The sequence below is a fragment of the Engystomops pustulosus genome, chromosome 2 (genome assembly GCF_040894005.1).
Source record: "Engystomops pustulosus chromosome 2, aEngPut4.maternal, whole genome shotgun sequence".
In the NCBI taxonomy this organism is placed as follows: domain Eukaryota; kingdom Metazoa; phylum Chordata; class Amphibia; order Anura; family Leptodactylidae; genus Engystomops; species Engystomops pustulosus.
Genome location: NC_092412.1, coordinates 51386647 through 51402641, shown reverse-complemented (window position 1 = coordinate 51402641; position 15995 = coordinate 51386647). Strand labels below are relative to the sequence as shown.

General features: G+C 40.5%; 1 protein-coding gene across 1 annotated transcript; it reads left to right on the top strand.

Annotated features, from left to right (window-relative positions):
* The first annotated feature begins 618 nt into the window (after positions 1-618).
* On the top strand, positions 619-15620 carry LOC140116480 (aquaporin-2-like). Its single transcript, XM_072132995.1, has 4 exons — positions 619-1027; positions 7065-7229; positions 12568-12648; positions 14931-15620. Exons 1-4 carry the CDS (start codon positions 668-670, stop codon positions 15126-15128), a joined length of 804 nt encoding a protein of 267 aa, XP_071989096.1. The 5' UTR covers positions 619-667; the 3' UTR covers positions 15129-15620.
* The last annotated feature ends 375 nt before the right edge of the window (positions 15621-15995 follow it).

Here is a 15995-nt window from a genome sequence, read left to right as displayed (position 1 = left end):
AGCGTGTCCAGTTGGGAAGTGTGTGTTGTATACATTGGAGTAGTCACTGTATACTGAGTGTGTCCTGATGGGAAGTGTGTGTTGTATACATTGGAGTAGTCACTGTATACTGAGCGTGTCCTGATGGGAAGTGTGTGTTGTATACACTGGAGTAGTTATTGCTGATTGTCAGTGAATTCATTTTGTTATAGACTGTAATTGTCTGGCTCATGCCTTCAGTTATCCAGTGTATCATACTTAATACATTATAATAGGAATATCCTTGTGAATCAGACATATAACAACATTTACTGTAAGTCAAATTCTGAGAAATCATTTCAGTCTAAGACGTTTTATAACAGTATGTAAGGAGGATATAGGTGCATCACGTGGCTGCAGATCCCCATTTCTGTATCCAGCATAATCACCAGTAAGTTATTGTATCCCTATAAATATACAAGGAGTGATCAGTGCAGCCTGAAGCAGGAAACTTTTGTGCCTGCGATGAGTGGGAGCTGTCATTTGCTAAGTTCTGGGTGCCACCCCTTGTAACTCTGCAATCTCCCTGTCTTCTATATAATTTGTCCAGGGCACTCAAACATATCATTTATTGAGATCGCAAGAAGACAAACATTTTAAGAAGGAACAATCAGGTTACCTTGCCTTGTTTGTAGGTTAACCTTTCACCATGAAGGAGATGTGCACTGGGCCCTTTACAAGGGCATTTGCTGGAGAACTCATTGGAACTTTGATATTTGTCTTTTTTGGCCTGGGTTCTGCAATGAATTGGCCATCAGCACTCCCAACAGTTCTGCAAATTTCCTTTACATTTGGCCTGGGCATAGGGACGCTTGTGCAAACCTTAGGGCACGTCAGTGGTGCCCATCTAAATCCTGCGGTGACTGTGGCTTTCCTGGTATCATCACAGATCTCCCTCTTCCGTGCTGTTTGCTATGTTTGTGCCCAGCTTTTGGGGGCAGCTATTGGAGCTGGTTTACTGTATGAGTTTACACCTGAAGACGTACGCGGCAGCTTTGGAGTCAACATGGTAAGTTTTTGTGTTGATAAAAATTATCTAGAGACCTTAGGGTAATCTGGCATCACCTATCATAACATTGCCTTTCATGTGCCTTTCATGTGCTGCCATTATTAACAATTGGAAAATGACGTTATCTAATATCTTTCTGGCCAACCACCTATCTACTGGTTTTAAATTGGTTTTAAACATGTTGCTGCAACCAAAAGTATCTGCCATTGGCTTTCTCTGTTCTTTGCATTCTTGACACATGCACACTCGGCTGGATCAAGCAATAATTTGCATCTAAAGATAAATTGTTCTCGGATTGGCTGTAGTGCTAGCTGTTCTTAATATTTTACGTGTTGCTCATCTATAAAGAATTTTTCCATGGACCATGAGTACTACGACCTGTATAATCTGCAGATATAGGCAACCATGCAATACCCCATGTAGCCTTGAATTAAGATTGGGGACTACGTTAACTTACAAATTATGCAAGATTCAATTTTCCAAAAGATTACAGTTAGGGTTGGACCCTAATGCTAACCCTAATCCTAATACTAACTTTAATGAAAAAATTTTAGAAGATAGACTAAAAAAGATAGGACCTTTTTATAAAAATCTGTGCTTTAGATGACTAATGAAATACCAATTTCCAGGACAATTGGTTCATCCAAAGCAAATCATAAAAATATGTTGTTTGATTTGCTGCTTGAAAATCAACAGATTTATACTGAATCTACAAAACAGATCTGCTAATCTTTATTTATGTAGAATTATTTACCAATATGTGTTGCCATATATTGGTCACAAAGGGTGGAAGCATTTTTTGTGCACAAATGACCCACATACATACATCTATATATCCTTCCCAAACTAGGACATCTACAGAAACCTATATAAATAAAGCCTGACCCCAATGCATGTTTAGCCTGCTTCCCAGGCAACTGAAATTGCTATATTTAGAGTATTATTCTTATTTGGAATATTTATGGCATTTATGAAGGAGAGTTGGTTGTCCTTCCTCTCAACTCCTCACCTATCTTGAGGACAGGGTCTCCCTAACCTCTATAGTCTGGATAATAGCTAAACCACCAGGATAGCTTTTCTCACAAGTCCCATAGAAGTTAGAAATTAGGCATTTATGTCCTTCTTTTCACTCACTGCTAGTCTGAATTGTGGGTTGAGACCCCAGATCTTAAAATAGGTAGGGTTACTTTGTTAAATGTCAAGCTGGAATGTTGGTTTTTGTTATTTTATTGAAAAGAGTAGTCAATAGATTTTACAGTAAAAATCTATTTTACATTATAAATCTATACAGCAGGATGTATATTTTCTTTTGATAAATGAGAATCATTGGCTCAGGTATGATACAAAACTCGGGCCTGTGTATTATAGGAAATTTTGCACCATTGAAATCGAGTAACATGTACAAGTTTTTATTTAATGTTCTGAATATGATATGTAGTGAATAGATTTTTTTTATTATTTTGGTGATTTGAATATTGTTCTACTTTAAATATGAGGCCAAAATTGTATATACAAACCACCATTGCTTTGTCAGAGGAAAGTACCATGAACAACTGTGAATGTAAACTTATTGGGGAATGTTCATCATTCTGCTTGTATTTAATGCCACTTTTTTAACAGATTTAAAGCTTGTTTGGTTCAAAGTCACACTATTGAAACAATTGTGATAATTTTGAGACAAATTAAGTTAAAATAGATAACATAGCATAAGTGATGTAGAACCTGCATACTTGTTGCTACTGTGCCAAAACATAGTGATAGTTCTGTGGCCTAACACAAAACAGAATATCCATATATAATAATCAGAATAATTTATTCTCTGACAAAAGCCACATCCAATCCAATTATGGATTAAGCTTTGGAAATTTTTGGATAACTAGTTCTTTGTCTTGTGGGATCCATCAGATGGGAAGACATACAGTACCTATTATATGGTGCTAGGGTTGACTAATGGCTCTAGTTACGGTAATATACAGAGGTCACATGGGATTGTTCCCTTGTGATCAAAAATAATTCAGAACTTGCACCAAAGTACAAGAGACAAAATACAGCTTTAAGCCTAAGACATATAAGTATATTAGTCAATATAACCCTGCCAACAGAAGCTTACAAAACATCACAGCATGCACTCATTCAAATTGTGAAGTCCTCTCCATTTGTAAATGCCTTGGACTAGAGTTGCATTAAACCACTTTTATGGTGAAATTAGAGGATCGGAAATGTCCTCATGAACTTCCTATGGTGATGTGCCAAGAAAAGGTTTTGGTAAATTTTTTCTATGAGCTTCCTCTCACCAGGCTACACTCCTTTCATAACTCCTGTTACATGTTAAAAGAATTACAGAAACAGCACAGGGCAGTTGAGTCTGCTTCAGTGACTCCGACCCTTATGGTCAGAAGTGTTGGTCATGTTTGGCTACAATGGGTAAGGGTGCACATATTGACACACCCTTACCTACCTGATTTCTTGCACGGACATGTCAAGATAATGTATACATGTTACAAGTTACACACTAGACTTTTCCTCCAATCTCTGCCAATGATTGTTGTCTGTCATTTTTATTTATGTACAAACCAACAAAACATATGGTCTAAACTGGCCTTTAAATATGGAACACTACCTGTATCCCTGATTTGCCACCTTGATACACTGTACATGTGAAGAATTTATCTGAATATACTTTAAAGTGGTATAATAATTCTCTAACATCAGTTTTCTACAAGTAGTGTAATTGAAATCTCAAAAAAATATGGCATTCTGCCTAGAGTATGGCTCAGAGGGCAGTTGTTAATTTGGATGTATTAAGCCTTAAAGTTACTATGATCTCTTCTATGCTACAGACACATTACAGATTACTTATTATTTTTACAACTCATAAATCTCATGTATGCAAACAAGGTGTTTTCAGTTGGTAGCCGATGGTACATGGCTCATTTCTTTATTTTTTTTATTATAACCTTGTTGAGAAACATGTGTCTGTGTTTCATTAGGCACAAGTCGGAGCACAGGCCATTCGTGGAGAGTTACTTAAAGAGGTTTTCTGAGAATTTGAATCGATTGATGGTCATCTGAAATCTGGATGCCCCTCTTATCGAATAAGTCTCCAATAGAGTTGAGTAGACCCATCAATCGGGTTTGGGGTTCAGCAAGCAACCATAAATCAGTCAATTCACGCACTCTGCTATCTAATTATGTCTATGATTGGCCAGGGGAGACTTCCCTGGACAAAACACAAAGCCATAGCTCTATCCACTTTGTAGTGATTGCGACAGAGTAATAGAGAGCAGCTTGTATTGAAGGAAGAGGACTTTGGGCCGAAGTACCTCAACACATCCATTCTACAGCGGAATGAGCCAAAAGTAGTAGGTTCTGATGACAGAGCAAGCTATAAATTATCACATTAAGCCCCTTTCACACATTAGGCCCATGTGGCACTCAGCGGCAGGATGGTGACCACACATGTGGGTCACCATATAGCACCGTGCACGGGAAAAATATCTTTTTCCCGTGCTCACCCCACACCCCACAATTCTCACGCCTCCTCCTTTCCAGCATGCTGTCATGTGCTCACCTGGGCTATGGCTGGGTAGCCTTAAAGAAAAGCAGCCTTTATTTTAGGCTACATTCACACCACATTGTTCCCACCATCGGCGCCCTGGAGAGGAGAAGGGGTGAGGAGCACTTCTCCATAGCGATGTGTGGCGCACAGCACCATATTATGGGAAAAAATGGGACAAGTCCTATCTTTTCCCCGGCTACGGAAAGGTACGTGCCGCATGTGTTCGGCACCGTACCACTCCCGTACGCCACTGTGCGCCCATTGCCGTCTATAGGGGACGTATATATGCCGTATATATATGTCCCCTTTACGGCCGTGTGAATGTAGCCTAATACTGATCTGATATTGATCACTAAATTTTTAAGATTAACAATTACAAACCTCGAGAAGACTTCTTTTTAATTTCCTATTGCTCTTTGTTTTCCTAGATTACAGTTGAAGTAACATATTATCCTGAGATTAAAAATTATTCTCATTTTGTCAGCACCTTTTTTTTAGTTATAATAATAAAGCTAAATAATAAAATGAGAATGGAAAAATGGATCACACAGTTGTAACTACAGGTATTCCTGAACAAATGTAATGATCATACCTACTGCCCTTTTCTTCAGTACTTCTGGTTTGTGCGTTATAGTCCAGGTCTGCATCATGACCTCATTCATGACTGTTGCCATGTCACATGTAATATAGTAATTATAGATCCTAGTAGTTGACAATTATATATATTAGACTTAATTTTCTTCAACAACTCCCATTAATGATCACTTACATGATAATTGGTCGGAGTTGCGAGAGCAATAAACTTTGGAATGATATAAGGATATTTGAGTATTGTATTGGTATATTAATGAAAATTAATAGACTTGGACAAAACGCTGCAAAAATATGTGAGATTTTGTATCTTCCCTGTAAGGTTTGGGTTGCTTCAATAATGTATATTGTTTAGTTGTGCATACCCTTAGATCTCTGTACCCTAGGATGACTCTCTGGTAGATATCCGATTATGTACATCACTGCCCTTTCCTAAAATGTGCTGTAAACTGTATTATTAATAGTACTTTTCATATGGAGAAAAATGGCTTATGTTCCCCAAACGGACCCTGACACCCTCTGTAGCTTCGCAAGGTACATCTATGTGAGTTTAGACTTTAGGACTGAGGTAGACTTCTTAAAAAGCATCTACCACCAGTATGAAGGAATGTATTCAAATGAGCCTGAGGGGCTCCAGGCTCAATAGATGTTAATGGAGCCTGTAGCCCCTCAGGCTCTTTTGCATACAAAGTAACAAAGGGTCGCGGCACTTCTTAAAAAGCAATGTATTCTTTATTTCTTCATTTTAAAATTGGCAGAGGTTTTTCCTACGCGTTTCGAGCGTTAGGTGCTCTTAGTCATGGCATGGTGAGGACTTGCTAAAGATCAGGGTGAGCCGTATTACTTTTCTTTTTTACTTTTGCTTGCTCTTTTGCATACAGTCTTTCATCCTGGCTGTAGATGTCCTTTATATATAATCATAATGGAAATCCTCCAAACCAAGCATGTTTAAACCAGGGATACCTACTCATGGATCCAGGCACTGTGACTGTGGTAATCTTCTTATATTAGTTATCCATCCTTCTAAAATCAACTGAAACTCAAATGATGCCATTGGGGATGATACCAATGCCCCTCCATGCTGTAGCTTTATAGGCTGTTAAATTGTCTCCCCCCCTCCCTCTGTCAGATGTAATCTCACTGGAACTCACAGAAGAAGTTGGAGGGGAAAGCGCTTCAGTGTAACTAACAGCCTGTGAAGGGGCATCATCTACTCCTGTATACCACAGCCCATCATACTCACTTGTTGCTTCTCCAGTCCTTCTCCCCCCCCCCTACCACATCCTCTCTCGATCCTCCTCCCCCTGTTGACGGCGGCTCACCACAACAAGCTATTCTAACAAGCCTCTACCTCCACCATGCACACTGAGAAGGCAGTTTGCCCCATCTCTATTCTCCGTGCGCAGGCGTCGCATCCCTCAGCCCAAGGCATGCGCACTGAGAATTGAGGCGTAGTTGCTAGTTATTGAGGCGTCGATGATACTCAACTCACTATGGAGTTTCTATGCCGCCACCTTACTGCCTAGCAACTAGCCCAGGATGCAACGCATGTGCACCGAGAATGCACGTCGGCTGCTCTACGCACTGAGATGGGCAGGACCAGGCGGGACCTGTATTGTAACAGGGAGTGAATAAATTATTAAACAAGGAACTCTCAGGTGCTCTGGTGATGTCGCCAGAGTGCCCCAGACTGATTAGCATAATTTGTATAACTGTATATTACTGCAATTGTGTAGAGTTATAATGAAAGAAGTCCTGAGGGGCATAGTTCATAAAACATAAAAATCATATCATGTTAATGAAGATTTTTCACATCAATGATCATATCTGACTTCATTTTAGAATTTGAATATGTTTTCATATATTCCATATACTTTTTTTTTGCAGCCTAGCAATAATGCAACAGAAGGACAGGCTGTGACTGTGGAAATCATCCTGACCCTCCAACTAGTGCTTTGCATATATGCCTCCACAGATGACAGACGGGATGACAATGTTGGGTCTCCGTCACTTTCTATTGGCCTTTCCGTTGTGCTGGGCCACTTAGTTGGGGTAAGTGATGTTATAAATTTTTAAGTGTGATCACCAGTAAATATTTTGTTATTCCTTTATTAACATATTCCTTAATTTTATAGTATATGAGTTAAGTTACAACTATGTATATCATAGCATAACTCATATACTCTAAAATTCTGCAATTCTTCTAGGATATCAAGGGTCATACACAGATACACAGTATCCCTCAATTTTCCAACACCTAAGAAAATCTCAGGTGAACCAATGTTACTAGAATTGTCCTGGAATTGGTATATAATCCCTTTCACTCCTTCCAGATTTTTTCTTAAATAAAGGTCCTATCTTTTTTTATTCATATGCTATATATTTTTCCATTAGGGTTAAGGTTAGCGTTAGGGTAAATGCTGGGGTTAGCATTAGGGTTAGAATTAGGGTTAACCTTAACGTTAACCGTTACACTAAGCCTAATGCTGATGCCAACCTTAAAGGACATCTACCACCAGGATGAAGAATTGTAAACCAAGCACACTGACATACTAGTGTGTACTGCCTCTGGCAGGATCTGCTCTTATTTTAGCTTCTTATACAAAATCATCCTGGTAGTAGGAAATTACTTTTTTAATTTAAAAAAATATATGGTTTTTAGATGACTAAAGTTATATTATATATCATTTCCCAGAATCACTGATGCAATATCTGATTTTAATCTTTTGAATAATTTGGGGAAACTTCAGCAAATCTAGAAACCTTTGCTTTCTCTAATAGGAATGGTATTTAACTCATATTTCTAATCAGAAATATCATATCCTCTTCTAAATCAATGTAATGTGAGGCTGTCACTTGCAGAAAGTATCAAGCCCTATAACTGACAGGCCAGTCAAAAAAAGTTTTCATATAACAATTTGTGTGGACTGTCCATATCTAGGACCAAGGAAACACATACAATATGGCAATACTTTCTAAAACCATAGACATTTCACCAAAAGAGCAAACGTTAACAATCACAAATGAAATTGTGCTTCTTACCCCTGCACCATCTTATTCAAAGGGAACCTTCCCAATACTTGTACATATGGCGAAACTATGATATATACCAAAACCACATGTTATAGGTCAGGTGAATCCTGTTTGGAATTCAACTGTAGTCTCAATTGCTTAACTATTTCTCCAGTAATTCCTGGGAACCTCCTAGAATTATGCAATATAGTGTGTAACTATAACAGCACGGGTCACTATTGTGTAAGATAACATCCTAATAGATCTTATTGTGATCCCAATAACCACAGTATTGGTAACTTTTACTGAGAATCCTCAGGCATGAGACGAAACAGTCATTAATAGCATGTAATAATTTCCACATGTCATTAATGACTACATAAACTATTGTATCCATGATCCATCACACAGCATGAGATCGGAGCAGATGGAATCCCGGAGGAGAGATGAGAATTAACATGTCAGATCTTTTCTGAAGCTGCCATTAACTTTTACAGCCCATCATAACTTCCCATTACTGAGCTCAATATTTCTTGCCATTGATGTTCTAATTCTAAAAACCGCTACTATATTTTTAGTTGATGAATGGGAAACTTAAAAACGTCAGTGTACGGCTGAGCACTAATAATATTTATACCAAACTGCTGATCTGGTTTGTTTCCAAGTTTCCAAACACCATTGAAAAATTGATATCCTCTAAAAGAGTAACACCCAAATGATAGCTCATAATGACATGTCAGCAGTTTTGGTGTAGTTCACCTCTTTGGAGTTTCATGTCAATGAACCTGCCTAAAGCTGGCCCAACCAGTTTAAAGGGTCAAAACTGAAGCGGATCAGTTCTTGTCTGAACAATACTGCCCCTTTTTCCAATAATAGATGTGAGCCCCAAAACTCTGGACCAAGACAAATCAAACCTATTCACCCGGCCAAATGACTTGTCAACATTTAGCAGTCAGAGATCAGGTTAAGGTCAGGGCAGAGCCAGAGGCAGGTCAGTCGTAGGTCTCCAGCCCATACCAGCACAGGAGATCTGTGCCAGAATCTAACCACATATAATATATATGTAGGAATTAAGAATGGATTACTTTTGAGGCGTTCTTTCAGTAGGAATAGGTTCTATTTTTAACAAAACATCATAAAATCAAAAGACAACCTAAACCCAAAAAACAAAATGCTATTTTTTTTCAAAAGCAAAATAAAAAAAAAAATACTTTTAAGGCCCAAATTGGGTCTTTCCTTATTTCAAACCAAGTCTGACCTAAAGACCTTCGACTCAAAATGGTCCAAAGCAAGTTTTCAAATTTTGCTATTGATAATAATAATACAATGGGGCACATTTACTAAGAATGTGGGAAACTGCACTAAAAGTGCTCTGTCCGTGTATAATATTCGGTGCGCCAGTAATCATGAATTTGTCGCTTCCCTGCACTGGCCCGACAGAGTTCCTCAACTTTTTTGTGTTGAATCTTTAACATAGGACGACAGACTTTGCATGTTAATCAGTTGCATGGTCCAATTGAGCACCAGAACGTCCCCTAATTTGTGTTGCATGGTACCTACTGCAGCTGCCCCACATTTGTGGTGCAGACATTCAGGGCCGTTTCTAGCCTTTTGCTGCCTGAGGTGAAAATTTAAATGCCGCCCCTTTCCCCCCCAAAAAAGTAAATATCCTTAATATAATCCCCTTATTAGATTATATTATGTACAGTACCAACATGGGGAGAGAAAAAGAACTGGACCGCACATCCACACATCACACAATGATCTACTACCACTAGGCTACATGATATAACGAACTCGAGGTTCTTAGTTACATTTTGATCAAATTGTATAAGCCCAGCAACCACTTCAAGGTGACCTCTTTATGGTGGGTCCCTACGCTATTATGTGCTGCATCACATGGCATCCACCACCGCTGCAGCACAGCGCCGGCAGGGACCAAGACCCGGTTGCCCCCCAGCACCCATACTGGCAAGCATAGCCCCAATGGCTCCGTGCCCCCACCGGCACAGCACCACAGAAGCGGCGGACGCCATGCAATACGGCACCATGTGAACAGGAAAAAGGCTCACCATGTGTGAACAGGTGTTGAATACTCACTGTTCCATGTGGTCTCAGACACTAGCTGAGAGGAAGAAGGAAGAAGGCGGCCCCTATATGCATTCTCCTGCTAATTTAAAAACACCTGGGTCGAATGGGGCGGAGTGCTGGTACCAGGAAAAACAAAATAAATGAAGGGATAGAATGTACTAAACCAACATGGGAAGAGAAAAAGAACTGGACCGCACATCCACACATCACACAATGATCTACTGCCGCTAGGCTCCATCATATAACGAACTCTAGGTTCTTAGTTACATTTTGATCAAATTGTATAAGCCCAGCAACCACTTCACAGTGAACTCTTTATGGTGGGTCCCTACGCTATTATGTGCGGCATCACTTGGCGGTCACCACCGCTGCAGCACAGCGTTGGCAGGGACCAAGACCCGGTTGCCCCCCAGCACCCATACTGGCTATGTACAGTACCCACAACCTATTATATACCAGACCCCTTGAACTGAATACCAGCTTCCCCAGCACAGGGTATACAACTCCCTAGCCCCCCCCCCAGCACAGGGTATACAGCTCCCCAGCTCCCCCAGAACAGGGTACACAGCTCCCCCCCCCTTCAGCACAGGGTATACAGCTCCCCTCTCCTCCAGCACAGAGTATAGATCTCCCCCCCCTCCTGCAGCACATGGTATACAGCTCCCCCAGCACAGGGTATACAGCTCCCCCAGCACAGGGTATAGAGCTCTCCTAGCACAGGGTATACAGCTCCCCACCTCTCCCAGCACAGGGTATACAGCTCCTCCACAGGGTATACAGCTCCCCCAGCGTCTGGCAAGTCCGTACTACTGGCGATCTGCCACGCCCAACAAGGGTCCGCAATCTGCCATCTGAGGCGTGGACTTCACCCCGCCTCATGGCAGATACGGCCCTGCAGACACTTCTTAAATACCTGTGCAAGCTGTTTACACCTTAAAAAACGTGCAAAGTTTTTAAAATTAAGATAAAATCTAATCCTACTGGAACAGCGCTTCAACAGGTATTTTTATTCTTACATTCTGTACCTACTCACATGATCCAGTCGATTTGGAGACTTGAATAATTACCCTGCAGCATCCAGATTTATTGGAAAACAACCCAATTAGAGTTGTGTGAATCACAACCTATAAAGGTGAGCAGTATACCTATTCAAGTCACTTTTTATCTCCCAAGCTATAACCTACTACTCTATCAGCGCTATCTGTCCTTATTATCTGTCCCCTATAAACACTGGGGCACAAGTAGTGGCGGATGACACAAACACTTAGTCCGTTATTTAGGGACAGAACAGTCAGAGTGTGCACAATCTAGTAAAGTAGTTGGTCAAGTGAGGTTTCAAAGATTCACAGTATGATAAGTAAGCCATGGGTAAATCACATAACAGGGCTCTACTATAGTAGAACACCTTCATGTGGAAGAAGCTGTCTTATATAGGCATCTGGTTAATCAGACCGGTCATAGAGGAGAATGTCAAGTTTCTAGTTTTATTTAGGGCCAGTGCACCCTACAAGCAATGTCAGGAGCACAGTGCCTATGGCTAGAATTGGTGGCCTGAGTCGGGTAGTGTAACAATCAATGCTAATGACCCAGAAACCCCCTATAATGAGGTTCTTTACTAACCCGTCCTGGGTCCTCCTCCCAGCCGTCAGACACCAAGCTTCAGGCTTCTCTGCAGCCCCTTTCACCTTGGACTTTGTATATAAGATGACGGCCAGGGGCATAACTACAGTGGTAGCAGCCATAGCAGCTGCTATGGGGCCCACAGTGTAAGGGGGCCCTGGTATCTGACGTGACACATTAAAGAATGGAGGATGTGCTCCATTATATACATATTATTCTGCACATTGAGCAGCATATTTTTCAGTGCATAAATGTTTGTATGTATGTAAGAGTGTATAAATGTGTGAGCATACAAATATGTATATTTTCTGAGGGTGCAGGGGCCCCATTCAGACATCTGCAATGGGGCTCTGCCTCTCCAAGTTACGCCCCTGATGACGGCTGATGACTGGGTCAAATGACAGGTTAGGGTCATTTAATAAATGAGTGTAATCGGAAGCTGACACTACCACTGCACATTTTGTGAGGCTAAATTGCATGAAACATTTTATTGAAAGTGGTCTATAAAACAAATGCATTTACCTCTAGCACATTGTCATGCTATGGGTAAGGTTATCTATGTGGATAATGGTAAAGAATAATGTGTGTATAATCTGCTGTTACAGATGATAACATCCTTATCCTTCTCACTAGATCATGTAAATTGTTCTTTTGTCCTTTGGTTTAGATTTATTTCACTGGCTGCTCAATGAATCCTGCTCGCTCCTTTGGACCTGCATTGGTTGCTGGAAATTTTAGCACACATTGGGTAAGACTTATAGATATGGTAAAGGGCATATGCACAGAAAGGCTGTATACAGTGGGTACGGAATGTATTCAGACCTGAAAGTAAAAAATGGTCATAAGTATTCTGCCCCTTTCCTCAGTATTGAGTAGAAGCCTTTGGAGCTAGTACAGCCAGGAGTCTTCTTGGGAAGATGCAACAAGTTTCTCACACCTGGATTTGTGGATCCTCTACCTCTTCCTAGCCGTTCCTCTCCAGTTCCCTCAGGTTGGATGGGAAACGTTGGTAGAAGCCATTTTCAAGTTTCTCCAGAGTTGCTCAATTGGGTTGAGGTCAGGGCTCTGGCTGGGCCGGTCAGGAATGGTCACAGAGTTGTTCTGAAGCCTCTGCTTTGTTATTCTAGCTGTGTGCTTAGGGTTATTGTCTTGTTGGAAAGTGGACCTTCAGCCCAGTCTGAGGTCCAGAGCAACCTGGACGAGGTTTTCATCCAGGATATCTCTGTCCTTGGCCGCTTTCATCCTTCCTTCAATTACCACCAGTCGTCCTGTCCCTGACCCCATAGCATGATGCTGCCTCCATGCTCCTCCTCAGGATCGTATTTGGCAGGTGATGAGCAGTTCCTGGTTTTCTCTACACATACCGCTTAGAATTAACACCAAAGTGTTCAATCTTCACCTCATCAGACCAGAGAATCTTATTTATCATAATCTGGGAATCCTTTATGTGTTTTGTTGCAAACTGTATGTGGCTTTCATATGTCTTGCACTGAGGAGAGCAGAATCTGTCATAAAACCCGAACTGGTGGAGCCTGCAGTTTTTGTGGACTTTGTGGAGCTTTCTCGCATCTCGCTACTGCATCTCTGGAGCTCAGCCACAGTTATTTTGGGGTTCTTCTTTACCTCTCTCACCAAGGCTCTTCTCCCACGATTGCTTAGTTCGGCTGGATGGAAGAATTGTGGTCATGCCAAAATTCTTCTATTTAAGGACTATGGATGCGACTGTGCTTCTTTTGTAACTTTAGCCAGCCACAGCAACAGGGTGTGAATTCCTATGACTATGTAATTTTTAAGTTTTTCTTGTTCAATAAATTAGCATTCTGTTTTTTTCTGTCAAGATGGGGGGCAGAGTGTACATTAATGAGCAAAAAAAGAACATTCTTGATCTAACCATTTGGCTGAATACTTTCCATACCCGCTGTACTGTACTGGACAAATGTTTTAGGGAGCTGTGGAATAAATGCTGAAAGCTTTCAATATAGACATGTTCATAAGTCATGATATTACCTAAATCAGAGTGAATGAAGACAAAATAAGTCTAACTTATCTCAGTATTCAGCTGAGAGCAAATCTTCAAAACAGTATCACTTCTTTTAGGTACACATACACAAAGTTTGAGGAACTTGGTAGAGAAGTTGTTCCAAACATCTTGGAGAATTAGACACAGATCTTCTGCATATGTAGGCTGTCTTTTCATGTAATCCTAGACAACCTGGACCTAGGCCCTGAGTGGGGGGGACATATGATTTATTTCTGAACTCCTTGTTCTACTTTACACTATGGGGGTCATTTATCTTTATTTTCATTCCTTTTTTTTCCTTTCTTATTTGAGACTTCTTTTGGGGCATTGCAATTTTTGCGCCTTTTTGGTGACTTTTTGAAATGTGCACAGTCTACTGGACACTTGTTTATCATCAGAAGGGAACATTTATCTTCTATTCCAGATGTGCTAAATGTCACAAATGAAATTTTGGAGCAAAAGTAGCAGAGGAAAAAAGATAAATCCAAAATGAATAGAGATAAGATAAATGACCCCCTATATATATTTCTTAATGACATTGGCTCAGATATTTGGGATAACTCCCCTGCTGAAGAGTTCATTTTCACACTTTTATTTTTGGAAATGTTCCTTGTCTGCAGCTTTATTTCCACTTTAATTAAAGGAGTTTTCCAGCAACTTATTTTCTTGTTGTATTGGCCCTAGGGGGTGTGAAATAACAAATGAGCCATACTTACCTCTGTCTGATACTCCAGCTCAGTGTGACACCCTCTGTCACTTCTGGTCTCTGTATCAGCAATGATGAGACATCTGCAGAGCACACCCATTTTACCTGCATCTACAGGCTGTAGTTAATGCCAACTATCTATGTGGTGTCATCACTGAGCCTCTGCATATAAACAGAGCCTGGCAGAGGCGGGTGCTGAACTCGAGGGCCGGAGAGAGGTAAGTATTATGTATCTCTGCGTTGTTGCTTACCATAAGGTTTACACATTTGGACAGTTCATCTTAACATATTTTCTTTCCTGCAGATCTTCTGGATTGGACCTTTGGTAGGGGCTATTCTAGCTTCCTTGATCTATAATTATGTACTATGTCCCCAGGAGCAAAGCTTCTCCGAGAAGTTGTCTATGCTCTTAGGAAGGATGCAAACCTTACAAGAAGAGGAAGATTGGGAAGAAAGACAGGAACAGCCCAGGAGAAAATCAATGGAACTTCAGACGTTGTAACATCGGCTACATCCGATTGAAGAAAAAGGACTTTCATGTTATTCTAACTTATCATACAAAAATAAGATACTGTATAGGTTAGAAAATCTTACATTAAGAAGGACATATATTATTTCATGTAAAACACTGAGTTGTACCAAATCATTGCATATTACATAAAGATGGTAATGATGTAAACAGCATATGATAGCAACAGTAGGTGCTTCCCATCCTCAATATCCCTATTTTTCCATTTCCCCTAAACAGTCATTAGTATTGCTGTAATGTAACTAATAGGGAAAATGAAGCAACTTTGCACATCATGTTCACACAGAATTCACACTGTTTTTGTATTTAGAGCTTCTATGCACAATTTGTGTAACAGACTACAAACCTTGGGTGGTCGGATCCTGCTTCTAAAACATAAATTTTAAGCTTTGTAGAAATGAAATAAATTGATTGGAAAGATAAATGTATACATATAGGAGCTTCATATTAGGCTAAAATTCACGTACTTACTGCTTCCCACTCCATTATCAAGGCTTTGGGTCCTCACCGCACTTGATTGGTTGAGGACCTTCCTCTAGTGCAGTGATGGCGAACCTTTTGGAGACCGAGTGCCCAAACTTCAACCAAGACCCACTTATTTATCGCAAAGTGCCAACACGGAAATTTAATTAGTGATTTATACTCCCTTCTCTGTCACAGCTTTCATCGATGCCGGCACCCTGAGGACACCAATAAAGCAGAAAATAGAAGAAATTTGGATGGAGCTACAATGATAATCCAGATCTGTCCACACCTTCCCATCCCTCCAGTAGTCCCAGGGAGTGCTGTCACTTTAAAATAGCTCTGTGAACAGCAAGTCCTGGGCTGTCTGGGACTGCA